At 51.1% G+C, this 20,927-nt stretch overlaps 1 protein-coding gene across 1 annotated transcript in view; it reads left to right on the top strand.

Annotated features, from left to right (window-relative positions):
• Positions 1 to 376: 376 nt before the first annotated feature.
• LOC144732442 (angiopoietin-2-like) overlaps positions 377 to 20,927 on the top strand; it is a 34,716-nt gene continuing 14,165 nt past the window's right edge. Inside the window, exons 1-4 of the mRNA XM_078613916.1 lie at positions 377 to 1,681; positions 18,930 to 19,160; positions 19,888 to 20,009; positions 20,532 to 20,767. Of these exons, the coding sequence (XP_078470042.1) occupies positions 1,235 to 1,681; positions 18,930 to 19,160; positions 19,888 to 20,009; positions 20,532 to 20,767 (1,036 nt within the window). The 5' untranslated portion in view covers positions 377 to 1,234. The remainder of the gene's footprint in view (positions 1,682 to 18,929; positions 19,161 to 19,887; positions 20,010 to 20,531; positions 20,768 to 20,927) is intronic.

Genomic DNA, 20,927 nt, shown 5'->3' with positions numbered 1-20,927 from the left:
TTTAAAAGCCCTGTTTGGCACCAGGCGCCCCTGAGAGCTTGTGGTGGTGCTTTTAAAATATTCTGGCCACCTGGCACAGCTATGGATTTTATAACCGGTCTGACTGCAGAGAGATCTTTTAATATATATACGCACACACACACGTATAACTGAGCTGCCTTACCATACCTAGCTGAAGTCATCCACCAGACTGCACGTGTCTTCAGGGGAGCTGTGTTAAGAGGAAGCCAAGTAAAATCTAGAGTTCATACCCCCGTGTCGTAACAACTCCCTCCGCATAGTTCCAACTGCCGATTAGACGGGCACGGCCATAGGGCCCCCCCCACCCAACTCCTCCTCCTCCTCCTCCTCCCACCTTCCTGAGCGTGGCCCTCGATTGGGCTGCCCGACGCGGCGGATTGACAGAGTTTGAAGCGCAAGGCGGGCCAATTTGGAAATCAGTGCGATCTGTGCCTTTCAGAGCTCCAGGCCGCATGTCTTGGATCTCATTCAACCAAAACTGGGCTGGGGGACCGGTATTTAATTCTGGCAGCGAGGGCTGAGCAACAAGTGAAAGAGAGAGAGGGAGCGAGAGGGAGAGAGAGAGAGTGGCCGGGTTGAGAGTTGCTTTCCAGATGCAGGGCTTGCGAGCTGCAGTGCGCAACACGGGGATCGGGCTGAGGGCGTTTTTTGCAGAGAAGGTAGAGTCTGCTGTTGTAAACGACCTCTGAATTGCGGTGTCTGTTTTGCGACCAAAAAAAAAACCTTTTTGTTGGGAGGATCTGCAAAATGTTTGAAATTTTTGGTTTTGATTTAAAACTGTTTTGCGGAGTTTGCGCACTGTAAATAAATATTGAGGACCGCTAGAAAATAAACTCCTGCGGTGACGTTTGAAGATATAAATGTTACTCATTTAGAAATTTACAAACATTAAAAACATGTAACTATAAATCAGTTCCTATAAATCTCTGTTTGTAAGATAATAAAAAAGTGCTTTTTAGAGTTAATGGGAATTTTTACAGCAAACCCACCGAGTTGAGGCTATCACAAATTGCAGTAAATTAACCAGAGCAATATCACAATCTTGGATCTGCCAGCTCTCTCGTATCAAAGACCCAGGGCTCTGGGCAGCAGCAGCAGTTCTCCGCGTCGCTCCGCGAGCTCTCGTTATTTTTGGATTCTCCGCCGAGCGTTCGCTGCCCCGACGCCGGGCGTCCGGACGGCCTCCTCCGCCGGGAGGGCACAACGAGGACACATGGCCATGCCGGATGGGGGGCGGCTGTCCAGCTGCTGCCTGCTGCTGCTGTTGGGGATGAGCGCGTGCCGAGCGCGGGCCCAGGGTGGCGCGGGGGCCTCCTCGGCACGCGGCGGCGCCGGCGGCGGCCGCTCCGTCGGCTCGGCCTCTTCCCCGTCGGGAGGCGTGGACGCTTCGGGCCGGCGCTACCACCGGCTGCAGCACGGCGCCTGCACCTACACCTTCCTGCTGCCCGAGCTCGTGGGGGCGGCGGACGGCTCCGGCTCCGGCTGCAGGGCGGCCCCGGCGGCGGGGGGCGGCCCCCCCTTCCCGTCGCCGTCGCTCAGCGGCAACGCCCTGCAGCGCGACGCGCCCCCGCCCCCCGCCGCCGCCGAGCCCGACTGGGCGCTGCAGCGCCTGCAGCAGCTGGAGGTGGCGATGGAGAACAACACGCACTGGCTGCGCAAGGTAGGCGCCTCCTACGGGGCTCGCTCGACCTGCGGCTGAACTAGAGATTGGCACGGCCACCGCCAGCCTACCATCTGTTGTAGGTGCCCCCCCTGCCCCCGAGTTAGCTGAATGGCATTATTCACAAATCAATTTGCTTCGAAAATTGAATTATTTTTTCAACTGCATTTTTGTTTGTTTACTTTGACATAATAAATGACCAAGTGACCGTTGGGGAAATTTAAAATATATTGGGGGTTTTCATGCAGGGCTTGTCATTGAATGCTGTCGGAAAGTAATTAGATTTTTTGCAAGTGTGTCATTTTTGTATTTCATCGAGTGGCAAAGTGGCCTTGTGCTGCCCAGGATGCGTCAGAACGCATCCGAGCTCCTACATCTCGGAAAGTCAAACCCTGTTACACATTTCCTGGCTATGCCCCCTTATCCATCCCGTGCGATTTTTTATAATGAAATCTAAATTAAGCTTCTGCTTGGCCCAATTATACAGGAATTAATTTTTACTTCATGCTGAACTTCATATATTTCTGCCAACTCCAGTGGCCTGCACTTGTAGATTTGAGGGGAAATGAAACTGCGGCGAAATTGGACTTTTAACGATTAAATTACGCGGTGGAATGACGGCTTACTTAGTGCTGGGCCGACAGCCGCGTGTCTCTCACGAGCCGTGTTCAGGCGCTGCACGCGGTGGCTGGGGTGCGGTAAACTCTGGGGTAAGCCACGTTCCTACTGCGTCCCCTACTCCGTGATCTCCCGTCTCGCGGCGTGAGCCAGACTCGCAACCTTAGACTTGCGTTCGGGACCAGACGCATTGGCGTGCGCGCGTCCCACCTCCGCAAAAATGTAGAAAATCCTTGAATGCGGCACCTTGCTCAGGAAACCAGGCACTGACCCCCACCGCTTTACAAATTTGTATTTTGCTGAGCAGTCGTGTCCACTAAGGCTCGGGTTGAAAAGCAGCTGATTAGCACTTATGATGTGGGGGGGGTTCTATAGAAACTGTGCTGTTTCTGCGCCGACCTTTCAAAAGTGGCGTGCATGTAAGCGGGAGGAGGGCACTACCACACACTCTATTGCTCTAATCTAAAACAGCACATATGCCACCGAAAACCAGCGAAGGGGAAAAAAATAGACAGACAGCGTTTGTCCAATTAATAGGGCGTAACGTTAAACTAGCGCACAGGCATTGCCGTCCGCGGTGTAACGGTCATCAGCGCGTTAGACTTGGCAACTCAGAGGTCACCGGTTCGATTCGATCTCCCGGCACTGCAGTGGTTAAACAACGGTTGCTTTAAATCGTAAATAATCTTGCCCATCGCTGGGTACAAGCCCAGTGAAAGTTGACAGGCGGGGTCGTGTGTCGTGTGGGGAAAAGAGTGGATTGCTCCAACACCTTCCAAGACGTCTGGCTTAAAATAATCTCTTGGAGGGGCTGTCTTCAAGCTGCCCTCGAGTAGAGGTTCTTCTGGTAGCAGTGGTGTGGGTAGCTTTACCTTTTTTTTTATGAAACTGCATGCACTAAGCATACATAGCCTGCACCTCATCACTCTAATAAAAGCTTCGTTTCACCGGAATAACTTTGCTTTTTAGTGCAATCGTTGAAGAATTTATTTATTTACTCATGGGCTGTGGATAATTTAGCAATAAGCAGCCACATATGCCGCGTTGAGCAAGGTGGGAGGGCTGGCAGGGGGCGGGGTAGACAAAATATATTATGCAATTGTTTGCGAGAAATATTTTGGAATTGCGAGTTGGCGCGCCTGCCTGCCTTGCCTGCCTGCGTGCGTGTGCGAGCGTGGGTGAGTGCGTGCGTGAGCGCGTGTGCCAGTGTGCGTGTGTGCGAGCGAGTGCATCCGTGTGCGGGTGCGTGCGTGCGTGAGTCCGTGCGTGCGTGAGTCCGTGAGTGAGTGAGCGAGCCCTTCGCTCGTGGTGCTGTGCAAGACGCGGGGTCAAGCGCGGGGGGGGGGGGTGGATGGGGGTAGAGCGCCCGAGTGTTTACAGACGCGGCGTGGGGACCGCCGACTCCTTCGTGTTCACACGCCGTGGCTGAGCTCAGCTCCGTCTGGGGCCCAAGGGTTTTTAAACGCCACGCGGCATCGCGCGTTGGGAAACGCGCGGACGGAAAAAAACGCTGCCGCAGCGCTGGGAAGGAAGCGGTCTTCGTCGCTCGGGCGGCGCTGACTCAATTCGTAACGAGGCCGAAAGTTGCGAGAGCACGCAGCCGTTACGCTGCTGCGGATGCTGCTGCTGCTGCTGTTGCTAACAAGTCGAGAGTCGCCACCGTGGAAGCAACGGTCAGCACGCCGGACCTGGCGATCGCTCGCTCATATTCAATCTCCCGGTGGGGCAGTTGAAGAAATGGGGAAAAGTTTTTTCTACTTGAAATCCACCCCCCCCCACTCCATCTCTGTCCACCAAGCAGTATAAAAAGGGTTCAAGACGTCTGTCCAGTGTGGAAGAGTAGGCCAACTACTATCTAGAGGGGGGGGGGGCACCCTTGAGCCCCCGCTAGCGGAGGCCCTTCCGGCAGCAGTGGCGTGAGCCGGCAATTGCAGGGCTGCACCTTGACCTTGCCCCCCCCCCCACCCCATGCCCCCTCCCTTTTCAGTGACATTGCAGCCCTCAAATCTTTTTCTCTCCGCTGGTGCAACAGCAGCAGCAGCAGCAGCTTGTGTATTCTGCACAAACGTAGAAATTGTGCAAATTAATCTTCGTCAGGGATGAAATAAAAAAAGTTGTACCAAGAAGAGGGGTCTAAAATGGAGCTGGCGAAAGGCCTCCACTGGTCACTGCTTTTAATGACCCTATTGGGGGTCAATTAGTGCTTGAGAAAAGGCAGCTTACTTGCAAGAGGTAGTCCTCAACTGGACACGTCACCTTTGGTGATGAATGATCCTTCGACCCCTGGAGATCGAGTCTATACTTTTCTGTTTCTCTCGCGCCCACGGGATTGAAGCCTGCGGTGTTTTACGTTTGCCCCGGTTTCTCACTGCTTGCAAGACGAGCGTTCGTTGCAACAGTAGCAGCCGTAGCAGCAGCGCCGGCGACAGGGGGCACACCGTGGCGAGAGAACGTGGCGGTGGTAGTGGTGGCGGTGGTGTTGGTCAGAGTTGGCCGGCGTCTGTCGATTAGCCGCAGACGTACAGTGCGTGGTGGCTAAAAATAGTCTCGCACGGTATCATCTGTGCTGCGTCGGAGCGTAGGGGGCACGAGCGCTAGAGGGAGAACAGCCACCTTCTTCTACTACCCTGCTTAAAGTTCAGGCCAGCCACCTCCCCTCCACCCTCTCCTCTAATTGTTACATTCAGTTCTACAAATTTGGTACAGAAATAGAGGACAATTAAGCGATGGGCATCGCAGCCTTTCTTCACAAACACGGCGGTGAGAGCCAGAGCAGAACGCACGACAGCCGCAAGCGGATTGCAACGTTACTCATTCTGCTTAGCGTTCAACGTTTGTTTCGCGATCGTTTGACACCGGCGAAGTTGTGCCCCAACTTCCCATGCCCTCTCCCAAGTGACGAACTGTCCCTGTATAAGACGGCGCTTCTCGCCACACCAAGAATGCGCACTTGCACTTTTGACAGCATGGAAGTTTAAAACGCGACATTTCCACGGAAGGGGAAGCGGCAGTTAACACGGAATGCAGGACGAATAGCTTTCATTCTGGGGCTCCTACACTTCCATTTCTCCCGTTGGCTCCCCATTGATGGGTGCCACGGTGGCGAGATGTTAACTACCTCGCCTGGTATGCAGGAGGTCGTGGGTTCGATCCTGATCCTGACGCCTGCTGTATATGGACTTTGCGTGTCTCTCTCTCCATGGTCACGTGGATTTTTCTCCGGCTCCTCTGGTTTTTCCCTCCACATTTAGAATCAACATGCGTTTATAGCATCTGCCTGCTATACATTTCCACACGATAAGCAACTTCGTTGATCTACCATTTGTGGCCAAGTTGCTTCTGAAAAAGAGCTGTATACCTCAGGGGGCCTTACCTGGCATGCCTTACGGATTGGCGTGCGTTGGTCTTGCAAAACTGGCCATCACTGCTCCCGTTCGCACGAACAAATATTCCCGGCACTGCATCAAAAAAAACAATTAGGGTGCTTGGCAGGGGATGATGCGGTTCCTTAAGCTGTGCTTGGGAAATGTTGCTACGAGTTAACGCTTTGCTGGCCTAACAAAAAAAATCCGTGAATGAATTAAGAAATGAATCCTCCATTCACACAACACACACCTCCTCCTGCCCCTGAAGCACAATTTAAATAAACCCTGCAATACGCAATGTGTTTTTGGCCGACCGCTGCAACAGAAAATCGTAACGCATGCGCTGTCGCTGCGCATTCTGTGGCTGGTGTCGTGTAATGTTCGCCACTTTTTCCAGCGCCCCAATAACAACCACATACCCAAGTTCTGCTGTATTTTGGGGTCGCATAGCCAGACATGGTGCGTTAATAAAGAGTTCTTGATAGCCTGGGACATTGCGCAGTGTGTCAATGCCACCCACAACATTACCCAATACCACCACCGACCACCACCACGATACCAACACGGCTACTGTACAACATTCTGGCAACCGCTTCTGCCATCGCTACCAACATAACCACGATCAAGACCACTGCTACTACTACCAACAAAGTTACTATAACTAGCACCACCACCATTACTACCAATACCCCCATCAACACCACCACCACAAGCAAAGCTACCACTAGCAGCGCCACCACTGCCAACATCACCACTCTCACAGCAACATCAACCACTCCTCTCAACACTGCGACTACTAACACTACCACCAACATTACAACCGCCAGTACTACCCCCACCACCACCACCAGCAGCCGCAGCAATAACACAAACACCCTAACAATCCTCACCATGACGACCATCGCCACCACCACCACCCTGCTTTGTGGCTAAATTCATTTTTGTACATTCTGCTGAGGCCTATTCCTTATATTGGGGGTTAGGGAACACGCTTCATGGCTGCACATAACGTGTTCTTCACGGTTTGGGAAGTTATGTTCTTGACAGATTTCAAGCACTGCCTTTAGCGGCGGCGGCAATTCGACAGCGATAAAAAAAGTATACGGTCTTGCGTGTGCAGACCGGAAACAAATAACATTGTGTACGCAAACAGATACGTTCAATAGTAACACGTGAAAGGGATCCTGCCCCCCCCACCCCCCAGAATGCTTTGCATGTCAAGCTGACATGTCAAGATGACACGCATATCTCCTTGGGGGTGTCCGTTATGATTTGCTGTTAAATGCTTCGAAGGTTTTTGCAGTTTTGCTCAAAAGGTCTCCAAAGTGTTTTTCGGATTGTCCTGCAGTGCTGCAGTAAAAACCAAGGACACATTTGACCACTGCTTTGCTGCGGATAACATTCATTTCCACATATAACATCATTATCATCATCATTATCATCATCGTCGTCGTCGTATGTCACTACCAACTTAATGTGAAGTTGTTTCGGATGTTCACGGTCATTTATTTACAATTATTTTCCATCAAAAGTGTTTACACATTGCTTCAAGCCCGTTCAGAGAATCGTGGAACCATACTCTTAGGTTTTTTTCGGTAAAGTCACGTAGGGGAAAATAAAGAAATAAAAGAAGCAAATAATAATAGAAATAGAAAAATAAATATTATTTATTTATTTTTACCTACGTGACTTTACCGAAAAAAACCTAAGAGTATGAATCCTTGCAGTCACGAAAGCTTCAAATCTAGAATCGTGGAACCGTTTCTTTTCGCCGTATCAGAGAATTAAACTTGAACTTTGTTCTGGGCTGCGTAAACATAGCTGCGTATAAAACCGCCCACACATAGGCAGCACGATATTTTGATGCAAAACAAATGGCCGAGGCCAATGGGGGGAGAGGAGGAGGAGGGGATGGAGAGAGGGGGGTTAAGTATCAGGGGGTGAATGGAGCTGTGAGTCAGCAGTCTTTCCTGACAAAGTGCTGATGTCAGCCAACCTTCCGCAGAGAGCGAGAAAGACATAGCCACTGGCAAACTATCTATCTGCAAAAATAAACTCCGGAAGCAATAGTTGATTAAATAGTTTACTGCTCCTTCGCCATTTTTTGACTGAAGATGAAGCTAAACAAAATCCTACATCCTCATCGCATAACAACAAAGCTCATGTCCCCCCCCTCCCTCCCCAGCTCGCCGCCGCCCACTCACAACATTTATTTATGTTTTTAAACATGTTTTCTGGACAGTGTACATGTAACGATAAAAGGATGTAGCTTCGTGTGGAATCCGGTTGCTTGAACGTTTCTGGTTAAATTGCCGTGGGTTTACGACGGTAGGGTCAGGCCAGGGTCACCCGACGAGCTCTGTATTTCACGCTAAGAAGAAATGACACTTCTTACATTTTTCTCTTTCTTCCCGTCGTTACACTGTGTGCCCCCCCCCCCTCCCGTTGGCCGTAAACTTGGCAGGAAATTGGCTGACGCACACGGTAGCTCCTCGGAAGACCTGGGGACAGAGGCTTTGTTGTGCTAAGCGCTCTTAACCGCCGCTCACTCGTAAATCCCCTGGCATGACGAGGAGCGGCAATTATATTAAAATGCATTCTGGTTTATTTTGGGTCAAAACCACGAAGAAAGTTTTATTGGCCCCGCTAAAAAAGCTTAAATGCGCAGCCCTGCAATTGCCCAGTGGCACCAATGCCGGCAGAACGGCCTCCACTTTGAGCCTCTCCACAACACAATACGTTGGGCCGAGTCTTGCACGCCGGCGAGACGTCTTGAGAAGCGGTGTTAGTACAGACACTTTACCCCCACCATACGCGACGCGCCCACCGACTAACTTTGGTGGACCCGTTAATTGACTGCTTCGTGACGTTATTAAATTGAGGGCCATCATCTTCGTATTCACGCGCATTGCGGCTCTTGAAATAGTTTTAGTTATCGAATTCGAATAAAAAAATGGCTTTCCTTGTAATTTCTATTCCCTGATTGAAGAGAAGAAAGTTGATTGGATAAACTTTCGCACTGAATCGTTGGTCTCTTTTTTTCAAGAGGGTCCTGCTTTCAGTTTTTACTTTAAAGAAGTTTTCAGCCAATGAATTAACATTTAAAAACTGTCACACGCGGAGATCGAACCATACCGGCCACCTCTAGGAGTCCAGTGTGCTAACCATTGCAACCAGGGCTTTACACAGCTCGTTAAATTAGCGTCGTGGTGTTAATGCTTCATTACGGGATGCCATCTTGGCTCATTCGTACATTTATTCGCGTATACTGGTGATTCGCGGAGGCTGGATGTGTAATTTACCACCTGCTCTTGCGTTGCCCAGTTTTGTATGTGGGAGAAACTATGTAGCATTGATTGACATTGAATGCTGTGTTGTGTGTGTGTGCTTAGTAAGGCACAAGGCAGGCTTCGTCCTTCCTTGACTGCAGTTACTGGGAAGTTCGTTTTTGGAAGAACAGAAAGTTTAAAAACTCCTTCAAATTTGTATTGAGATGCAGTCACATTCCATCATCATCATCACCAGCCATGGTCAATCCACTGCTGGATGAAGGCCTCCCCAAGCAGTCACCACATGTCACGCTCCTGCGATGTATTAATCTGGCTAGGATCTGCACGTGAGCTAATTGCATCGCTCCATCTCCCTGGTAGGCTACCTCTTCGATGTGTTCCATTCCTTGGCTGCCACCCCTTCATTATTCTTGACCATCGGCCATTATCCCTTCTGCCAATGTACCCTCTCCAAGCCCAATTAAATCCATTTACAGCAACTTTTTTTATGCGAACTGAAACTTCAAAAAATATGTGATGACGCTTTGAGTGGGAGATTTGTGCCAGTAAGTGCGTGGCTTGCATATGGAAGGTTTCAAAATTTCAAAAACCCAGTTGGGGGCTGGCTTAGGCCATCATCACTCCATAAACAGTGGTTGTCCTATGGAAAGACTCTTCCTCGTGCCAGGAGGATGAGGAAAAATCCACCGGGGTCTCACGGTTGTAAGCAGAAGAGTGCCCGCTCACGCCACTGCTAGGGGAAGGTGCCACAACGAGAGGGAGCTCAAGAGAGGCCCTGCAGAGAGTATTTACGGCCCTGTGCTGGCATGGCCATGATGTAATAGGGCGCTAAAGCACTTTAAAAAATTAGTTTCCCAAGAGGTTTGCTTTCAAATGCAGTCTAAACACCGATCGAGTGGCAAATAAATGGAAACCACGGTCCTCGTTAAAGGGTGAACTGGGTCACAGCCACCCAAACTATTACTTTAACATTTTCAAGAGTTGTAATTATTGGCAGGAGCTTTCACGCAGCACCTTTTCATCTAAGTGGACCCTCATGGCCATGTCTAATGGTGATAATCAGCGAAACCTCCGGGCTATTTGCGTTGTAATGATAACGCCGGGAGTTCTCGTGGAGACGAGAAACGGAGCCGGGTGTCCCCGAAGGAAAAGCCCAAGCGAAAGACAAACAAATCCCGCCCTTCCCTTCTTCACCTCCCACTCCTTAAGCACACACACACACTCGGTGGCCGTAGTAGTGACGTGGTCCAGCAGTAGCACGTCTGTTGCTTGTGGCAGAGCTGGGCGGTTCGAATTCCGCGGTCCACCACGGTTAATTATGCGGGGCGGGGTAAAGATTTTAAAGAATTCTACGCTATTGTGTGCCGGGCCAAATTTTGAAATATTGCGAAAATTTACTGGGAAACGCACAGCGATTGCCGCCCTTATTGCGAAAGGCATAGAAATAGAGTACTGAGACTCAGCGATGCTTTCCTGGTTTAATCAGCGTAATAATAAATATTGTCAAACGCATAGATGCTACGAACTCAACTACAATACTGTACTACGAACTCAACTACCATACAAGGGGAAGTAGCACATCTCTTGTTTTAGACATTGGGAGTGGGCCTGGAGCTTTCTGTCAGCTTTCTGGGGTCTCTGGGGAGGTCACGACCGCGTACCCAACGCAGCCATTGCAGCTGCGCGAGTCACAGTACTGGACCTCACGCATTTCCCCTCGGCATCACGAGGAGGAGGGGGGGTGATGCCAACTCCAGCTACAAGCGATGATGAAATTCTTGCTTGCAACTTTAATCAGCTAGACGAGACCAGGCTATTGTGGATTTGAATAGAGTGATTGGATAGATGTATGTCAGTGCATGCAGTGGGAATATGGCAGGCGTAACTTAAGAGATGGCAAGCCGATGGTCAGCGGGCACAGCCCAATGATAGGTACTGGTGCCAAGGACACAGGCCCATATTCTCTGTTCCATCACAATGTAGTCCAGCAAGCATCACCACACACACAAAGACACACACACACGCGCGCGAACGCACGCGCATTCATGAACCCCACTTTGGAGGAACATTGTTGTGTCTGCCTGCACTAAATCAGATCCGGAATTGTACACAGTCCAGACGAAAGCTGGGGTCAGAGTTTTTAAGTCTTTGCATATTTGTCTTGTAAGCCCATTCATTAGACTGCGCTGCCCAGGCAAGGCATTCAAGGCAGCACGTTAAAACACTGCCCCGTCTGGATATGTATGTGTGTGTGTTGAACTTCTTTCGCACCGTACGTAGCCAACCATGCTAATTGGAGATGCGGGGGAAGGAAAAAAAATGCATCTCATGAGAGCCCCAAGAAGTGCTCGTTATGCGCGGTTATCTGTCTATAGATATCACACAACGGTTGCCAATCTACTAAACGTGCAAAACACCAAGACACATCATCGGAAGTTGAAAACTACACGTAAATGCGGGTACGCCAAATACACGGCCATGTCATGTGTGGTGGAGTTAAGCGTGGGTACGTCTTTAACCCACCCCCCCTGCCTCTGTTCACTCAGCCGTACACCACAGTCGTTCTATTGGCAAGTTGAGCGTGGTGGGGCAGAGTGTAGGTTCTCCAGTGTGGAGGAGCTGGTCAAAATACGTTCTAGAAGAGCTCTCCCTTCTGTTAGCAGTGGACTGAGCAAGTACTTCACCATTACCTTTCATTGACCTCTTCGGATCGCCTTCTTCTAAGTCCTCCGAGGTCAAGGGCTCATTTCCTGGGGCGATCGGGCCATTGCAGCTGCCCCATGCTATGAAATGACGCTTTGCCTTTGCTAATAAGACAGTCATTAGATATGCTTAAGTCTGTCTTGAAAGCTGAACTCTTTAAACTGGCTTCTACCCTCTAGATCTGGATGTTTACCCTGTAGGTTATGTTCATTTCCTGCATTCCATACATGGAGGCGCAATGGGATCTATTTAGGAAATGCGCCCTACAAATAAACGTTATGTTTAGGCTTTTAAATAAACTATTTTCTCTATACAGTATATTGTAGTGTAACTTCTCCCTATTATTTTAGCGAGGTATCTATGAATGGATCAGCCCATACTGTATCGCACCCTCGTCTCCCATTCCCTTTAATTGGCGCGGGGAGTTTATGTTACGCGATGTGGGGGGAGCGGGGAGAAGGGAGGCAATGTGGTAGGTCACGGGGATTAGTGTGAAAAGGCCAAATCGCCCAATAGACTCCCCCCAGCCCCCAAAGGGTACAGCACATCCGGCCAAGTGCCACCGGCTGTGGGCCAGTTGTGGCTGTTGTGGTTTGTTTTCCAGGAGCCGTGAATGGCACGTGGCTCCGGCTTGGAACACGTTACATGGTGTACTTGCGTTTCTATCACTCCTTTGCTGAAGCAGCAAACATCGCGCACGCAGATCCGTTGAGATACTCATGAGAGCACCGCCTCGAGGCACAACTCTTGTTTTCAACCCTTAGCCAGTAGTGGAAATTCCACGTTCCTTTCGCGTGGGCGAGCCAAGACCTAGGACAATCACTGGCGACTTCAACACGACGTGGCACTTATTTTAACGTCAAAGTCAAGCGTCGGGGATTTCCCTTTCACATGAGCATTGGGGTAGTGCTCACCTCCTGTTTACAGCCCTGAGCCAGTGGTGGAAATTCCACATTCCTTGGTGGTGAGGGGGGCGGGCGGGTCTCTCCAAAGGACAACCACTGGTGACTTTGCCAGAAAGTGGCAATAATTATATTGACACTGGCAGGAAGATGGGCCGATTCAACCCCGAACCAGAGATTGAACTCTCAACCTTCCGATCGCAAGCCGTTTTGCCCTGCCGTTGAGCCACCTGGCCAGATGCCGGGCCTGACCGTGCTTGCGTGTGAAGTGCAAATCTAAGTATACATTTTCACACGCGATTAATGATGTTAAACTGCAAAAACTGAGAGCGAATATTGAAATAACGTTGCCCATTATTTAATGTTTACGTTACACAATTTCTCAAACATGCGATCGTCCAAATCGACCGCGAGAAAACCTGTAACCTGAAAAAAGTTCGCGAGCGGCGTCGCTCGCAATATAAACAGGGGTCCATTACTTGGCTGACCTCCAAAGGGCCGATCTCTGTTAGAGCCATAAATCTGCCCGAATTCAAGTGAAAAATCTCTGTGCCAAATGCCAACTCGGTAGCATTATAGGGGCTTCTGGAAACGATCCATACAAGATGTTCCCAGTCAAAATGTTATGTTTGAGGTACCATAAAACCAAATGTGGGCAAACACAGACTCAGTCGGGGAGGCCGAGGTGGTAGGGGGAAGGGAAGCGATAAGGTTTGTGCCGCTGCCTATCTGCACGAGATGTCTGTGCCACTTTGTTCCTGCCCGTTTTACGAGACCCGTTATCTTGGAGTGGGGGCCTCCGAAACTAAATTCTAAGCAGCCAATGTCCGGTTTTTTTTTAACGAAGGGGGAGAAAAAAACTCCAGTGTTTATTTTACATATTTGTTGAGTCATAAGATGCTGTTTTGAAGTGACAAAAAAAGGACAGTTACAGTACGTTGAGTTGAAACATACTTTTGCGGAATTTTTTTCCTTCCGACTCCACAAAGCGTGTGCAAGCTCGTGTGGTGTTATTTAAGTGAATGTTGAGATTTCAATTGATGCTCTACACATCCAGACCACTTCACCGAACCCTTGTCCAGACACGTGTCTTGACCCCGTGACAGATAAGCCCCCCTCTCTCAAACATTCCAGCAGGCAATCTGAATGAATCTGTTACATAAATCTACATTTTCCTCCAAACTAACCCAACCCTCACCCCCTTTGCCTGCACTTTTATTGCTAAGAAAAATTATGTCTAAATACTGTATATACAGATTGTACTTGAAACAGAATATTACCAAAAAATAATGGCATGGCCTCTTAAAATCCAGTTTTAAATCACATTTAGAAGCAATGAAATAACACTAGAATTAATCATATACTTTGATAGAACCCAAAATTAATTGTTACAACAAAATGACCGGCAGACTAAATAAGGCCTTTAATCTTATCGACCTAAATAAAGTTTAAGTGTTCTTGCAAGCCTCTAACCGAATTGTGATCATATCGCCATGTGAAGTTTAATATACGAACGCATATGATATGTTGGCCTCACGTTAATGTCTGCGCATGTGGGAAACTGCAGGACTTAGCAGACAGAAGCATATGCAAGCACAGAAGTGGATGTGTAGTTTGTAACGATGAGATAATTCCAGGCCCTATAGACCGTCATTTCCGAGGTCCGCAGAGGGCTTCGGAGCCTTCGGGCTTCAATGATAAACCACGAAGAACTATACTCTTAGTTCTTTCGGTAAAGTCACGTAGGTAAAAAATGAAATTAAAATTAATAAAAATAAATTAATAAATTATTAATTTTAATTTCATGTTTTACCTACGTGACTTTACCGAAAGAACTAAGAGTATGAATCCTTGCAGTCACGAAAGCTTCAAATCTAGAATTAACACGAAGAACTAACGTGGAATAACATCTAAACTACTCTCAGTAAGAAATATGTAGAAAATAACCTCCAGGATTTGTTTTTCTTTCAAAAACGTAATTTTTTCTAACCTCTTCATAGGACCCACGTTTTCCGTGCATTTTCCACCTTTGTCCAGATACGAAGCCTTCCCGGGGCAGAATCTTGATGCCCCTTTGCTGATTCCAACGCGCGAGTATTCGCACGTGCAGTTTTATTCGTAGTGACTTTAAAATTGCCAGAAGGGAGCAAGACTCCAATTGTCTCCCCGGTGATGGTCCTCGTCTCGTGGGCGGTTATATTCCTCCTGAAGAGGGGCTAGAGACCAGATTTTTCACACACGCACACACACACAAAAAGGCTAGAAATGTGATTTAGTCAAATATAGTGTTATGTACGCACTGCATGTTGAACTTCTCGCACCGTACATTCCCAACCGTGGCTAATCGGAGGTGCGGGGGAATGTACAACAAACTAAACACACAGACAGCAGCTCTTACAGCGATGAGTTTCACTGCTACATCCGTACGTGACGTCACTGTAAAAGAGCCCCCCCCCCCTTCATTAATATTCGTGTCCGCGTAGAAATTTACACTCACGCACAAGAAGGTCGCGCACTCCACATGCCGCACACCTCCCCTCATTAATAATCATGAGCGGGTGACGTCACTTCACATGCCGCACCCCTCCACAATAACGATGAGGGGGTGACGTCACTCCACATGCCGCACCCCTCCACAATAACGATGAGGGGGTGACGTCACTTCACATGCCGCACCCCTCCACAATAACGATGAGGGGGTGACGTCACTTCACATGCCGCACCCCTCCACAATAACGATGAGGGGGTGACGTCACTCCACATGCCGCACCCCTCCACAATAACCATGAGGGGGTGACGTCACTTCACATGCCGCACCCCTCCACAATAACGATGAGGGGGTGACGTCACTCCACATGCCGCACCCCTCCACAATAACGATGAGGGGGTGACGTCACTCCACATGCCGCACCCCTCCACAATAACGATGAGGGGGTGACGTCACTTCACATGCCGCACCCCTCCACAATAACGATGAGGGGGTGACGTCACTCCACATGCCGCACCCCTCCACAATAACCATGAGGGGGTGACGTCACTCCACATGCCGCACCCCTCCCCTCATTAATAATCATGAGCGGGTGACGTCACTTCACATGCCGCACCCCTCCACAATAACCATTAGCGGGTGACGTCACTCCACATGCCGCACCCCTCCACAATAACCATTAGCGGGTGACGTCACTTCGCATGAGCTGAACAATTTTTAATTTAAAACTTACTGCAATATAAATCGTCCTTGGACGGGCAAAAAAGCTCGTACATTAATAGGCCAATAGCGCTAAGTTGCACACTTCAGTATTGTCCACCACATTGATTTTTTTTTACCGAAATTGACACAAATCAAATAAAAAAAAACTTTTTCTCTCTCCCAACGATTCAAAGTAACGTTTTCATACCTTCTCGTCTTCTTCCTTGCCGAAGAAACTTGTCATTCAGACTCTGTCTACTCGACAGACCTGCTCTCCACCTGAGGACGGCTGCTTGCGTTGTGGCCGAAACGTCGTGAGAATTATTTTATTATGTTTTATTTTTATTATTTTATTATTTCCATTCTACGTGACTTTACCGAAATAAACCAAGAAGATAACTTGAACACCTCGGGACGTTTTCACGAGAATTGTCGCCGCTCCAACTGATTCAGGAATCGCGTTGGAGGATCGTGAGGGGTTGTGGGTGGGGGCAGGCGGGGGGAGTCGTAAATTAATTATTTTGGTGCCGTAAATCGATGATTGGTCGTCGCGTTTGAATGTGGACGTCGTAAAACCACGCGCGGGCGAGTGCGAATCTGACTGTCGTAAACCGGAGCGTCACCGTAGAAAGTTTTAGCCCAAGGGGCCGTCCATAAATGACGTCACGCACCTAGACGGGGTGGGGTCAGACATTTGTGACGATGTGTGACGAAGGGGGGGGGGGGTGAGAAATGTGACGTCACATGAAAATGCGCAAACTTTAAATAAATAAATAATTGCTATAACAACACTTTATTGTTATAACAACACTCCTACAACATCAGAGTGCAGCGCCACATTAAATACGCACTACAATGACAATAGTTTAAAGCGATTTGAAGCGTGTTATATTTTCAAAATGGAAATATGGTTTAAGGGGGGGGGGGCAGAGCTTTGTGACGTCATATTTGAGGGGGGTCTGACTTTTTGTGACGCCGTGTGACGAGGGGGGGGTAAAAAATCGTCCAAAATCGCGTGACGTCATTTATGGACGGCCCCAAACTTTTTAGCGGCATTTAAAAATCTAAAACATTCGTACAATCGATACTTCGTTGAATGTTAACGTTTCGAAAATTGGGCTTTTATAAAATAAAAAAATCCGGACAGAGTAACCACGAAGTGACGGAGACTTCACGGCGCCTGTGCCAGGCTAGGTGCACTTTGAGGCCACGTGAAGTGTCGAAGTCTCGCTGACAGGAAGAGGTCTCGGGACAGACCCAGCAGGTGCCATGGGTTGGTGAGAACTGAGATGACCGGCAGATGCACCCAGCTTTGCCCCCCGACTGTTGTGTTCCCTGTTCCTGTTCCCATGAACAGGGAAAACAGAGTGACAGACACACTCACGCTTACCCTTTGGTTCTTTCGGTAAAGTCACGTAGGTAGAAAAATAAAATAATAAACAAACAATAATATTTTGATTTAAAGCTTTCGTGACTGCAGGGATTCATATTCTTGGTTCTTTCGGTAAAGTCACGTAGAAGGGAAATAATAAAATAATAAAAATATTAAACAATAATATACCACGACGTTTCGATCGCAACACAAGTGGCCGTCCTCAGGCAGTGGAAGTGCTGAGCCAGCGAGAGAGCTGTTACAACAAGAACACTCACACTTGCTCCATTCTAGTCTGAGATGGAGATGGTAATTCATGGACAAACCACGAAGGGCCTCACTGACCACGTGGGCTTTGGCCTTCGACCATCACACGGGGTGCGCCGCGTGCGATGGTCAGGCGCTGTAGTCCGACGTTTCGCTCTCCACGTGCTGGGAGTTTATTCAGTAACTGACTCGGATCAGCTCAATAAGCTGTACAGCATTGCCGGCTGCTGACGCTTTTGCCACTTGTTCCTGATGCTGATTGGAACAGCTCTCTCATCTCGGCCAGCAGATTTAGTTTTTTTACCTTTAGGGAGCGCTATTCCTTTCATATGCACACGTGGTGGAGTTTTCACCCGGTGCTCCGGTTTCCTCCGAGACAAACAAAACACTTTTTCACAGGAAGCTTTTATATTTTTTTGTAGTGGAGAGTGCGTGGAAAGGAGGCGTGAGGAGGAGGGCAGTGAGACTTGAGGAGAGAGGCAGGCAGGAGAAAGTCCACGGATGCTTTTGAAGACGGTGATGGCGATTGGATTGGGAACCGTGGGAGTGATGCATAGCCGTCAACCCAGACGGTTTACCCCGTATGCTTGTGCAGGGAGATTGAGTTTTCAGGTCCATACGGCGTACAGCCGTTTCAATACTGGCACACAAAATAATTGTCTATTTGTTTGTGTTTCTCCCTTGTGGTGATGGGACTTTGTAGGATGAACGTTGAGGTTTTGTCAGGGGCACGGGGTGACCGATAAGGTCTGAATTGGTCTGTGAGAAGGTAGGGCACTGATAAGGGGTTGACAGGCATCGTGACGGGAGGGAGTATTGCGGTGATGTGGTGATGTTTATGGTGCGGGTGAGAAATCTGGCAGAGGTGTTTTGATTAATCGAGAGTTTGTAGTAGCGGGATTCGGGGGGGAGGGGGAGGCCTTTTGAGGGATGGGATGAAGGCACAAAACGACGATCTCGGCACAAAGCCGGGGTAGGGAAATGGTGAATGCGGGAAATTTAAGTTGATTTTGTTTTACCAGGCGAGAGCATGATGAGTCTCGTTCGCACGAGTGACGGAGTCGCAAAATGTACAAAAGCAAAACAAGCAAAGTACAGCGTTTAAGCAAATAGAAACCAGAACCCAAACGTCTCTGTCATATGACAAATGGAAAATATGTTGCACAGATGTAGATAATAATAATTAATATATATAAGGCGCCCCTTAATGCATCTCAGAGGGCGTCAAGAATTGAAACGAGGGAAGCAAGTAAGAAGAAACTGGGGGAGAGAACGACTGATGTGACGAGACGAGAACGATTGAAAGAGATCAAGTGAAGGCTTTCTAAACAGGTGATGGCTGAGGGTTCTTCGGGCGAGACTTTAATTGCACCTCCATCGCCTTGGGATGGATTCTTTCACCCTCCGATGGCAGAGAAATCCCTCCGCCCCCTGCAGAGTTGCGATTGTGATGAGCGGGGTGGGGGGGGTATGAAGGTCGTAGTAGCCACGACCTCGATTGATGACGAGCGCGTCACGGCCGTGGTTGGTGCCGCACGCAGCTGGAGGACTCGGTGAGGGTGGAGGTGGCGCCATCGCAGCAGCAGCAGCGGCAGCAGGAGCAGCAGCAACAGCAGCGGCAGCAGGAGCAGCAGCAGCAACAGCAGCGGCAGCAGCAGCAGCAGCAACAGCAGCAGCAGGAGCACGCGGCCGCCGCAATGCTGGAGATGGGCACCAGCCTGCTGAGCCAGACGGCCGAGCAGACGCGCAAACTCACCCACATGGAGACACAGGTGGGGGGGGGCTCACCCACATAGAGACACAGGTGGGGGGGGGGGCTCACCCACATAGAGACACAGGTGGGGGGGGGGCTCACCCACATGGAGACACAGGTGGGGGGGGGCTCACCCACATGGAGACACAGGTGGGGGGGGGGGCTCACCCACATGGAGACTCAGGTGGGGGGGGGGGTCACCCACATGGAGACACAGGTGGGGGGGGTCACCCACATGGAGACTCAGGTGGGGGGGGGGGCTCACCCACATGGAGACACAGGTGGGGGGGGGGCTCACCCACATGGAGACACAGGTGGGGGGGGCTCATCCACGTGGAGACACAGGTGGGGGGGGGGTCACCCACATGGAGACACAGGTGGGGGGGGGGCTCACCCACATGGAGACACAGGTGGGGGGGGGGAGCTCACCCACATGGAGACACAGGTGGGGGGGGGGGGGAGCTCACCCACATGGAGACACAGGTGGGGGGGGGGCTCACCCACATGGAGACACAGGTGGGGGGGGGGAGCTCACCCACATGGAGACACAGGTGGGGGGGGGGCTCACCCACATGGAGACACAGGTGGGGGGGGGCACCCACATGGAGACACAGGTGGGGGGGGGGGTCACCCACGTGGAGACACAGGTGGGTGACTAACGGTGACTAAGGGTGACTACGGTTGACTACGGGTGACTAAGGGTGACTACGGGTGACTAAGGGTGACCGCGCGTCGCGCCGTGGCAGGTGCTGAACCAGACGTCGCGGCTGGAGATCCAGCTGCTGGAGAACTCGCTGTCCACCCACAAGCTGGAGAAGCAGCTGCTGCTGCAGACCCAGGACATCGGACGCCTAGCGCAGAAGAACAAGTGAGGAGGCCGCCGCATCGCGTCGCACCGCGCGGCCGTCGGCTCGAGACGATTGCCGGCAGCTCCTCAGTGGCGCGGCCGCCGTGGGTACAGGGAGGGTCCGGACTCCCGCCCCCCCCCCCCCACTTGTTTAGCCGTGGCCGAGAGACGCCGCCAACACGCGTCGTGCGTGTGACCCCCCTACCCTGCCCCCCACCCCTGGCCCCCTCCTCTGCCCCCCCCCCCGCCCCTACCCCCCTTCCCCTGGCCCCCCCTGCCCACTCCCCCACCCCTGGCCCCCTCTACTGGCCCCCTCCCCCCCTCCTCTGCCCCCCCACCCCTGCCCCATCCCCTGCCCACTCCCCCACCCCTGGCCCCCTCCCCTGCCCCCCTTCCCCTGCCCCCCTCTCTTCCTCCCCTGCCCCCCTCCCATGCCCCCCTCCCCTGCCCACTCACCCCTCCCCTGCCCCCCTCCCCTGCCTCCCTTCCCCTGCCCCCTCCCCTGCCCCCCTCCCCTCCGCTGCCCCCCTCCCCTGCCCGCAGGGAGCTGGAGGTGCGGCTGTGGGAGCTGGGTGACAAGCACCACGCGGAGCTGCGCGCTCTGCGCGAGGAGAAGGCCGAGCTGGAGCGACTGGTGGGGAGGCAGAGCCAGGCGGTGGGCGCGCTCGAGCGTCAGCTCGGAGCCGCCACCGCCAACAACTCGAGGCTGCAGCGGCAGCAGCAGGAGCTGACGGAGAGCGTGCGCTCCCTGCTCGCCCTGCTGCCGCAGTACGCGCAGGGTGAGCGGCGCACGCGACGGCGTCACCCGGGCGCCGTGCGCGCCGTGCCGCCACTGAAATCCACGGCCACTGCAGCCGCTACGGCCACTGCCGCCTCGAGCCACCATCACCACAGTCACCACCACTACAGCCACCATCACCACAGTCACCACCACTACAG

This window comes from Lampetra planeri, chromosome 2, assembly GCF_965212315.1.
Source record: "Lampetra planeri chromosome 2, kcLamPlan1.2.h2, whole genome shotgun sequence".
Classification (NCBI taxonomy): Eukaryota; Metazoa; Chordata; class Hyperoartia; order Petromyzontiformes; family Petromyzontidae; genus Lampetra; species Lampetra planeri.
The sequence above is the reverse complement of the archived record's forward strand: the minus strand, read 5'-3'. Positions and strand labels throughout refer to the sequence as shown.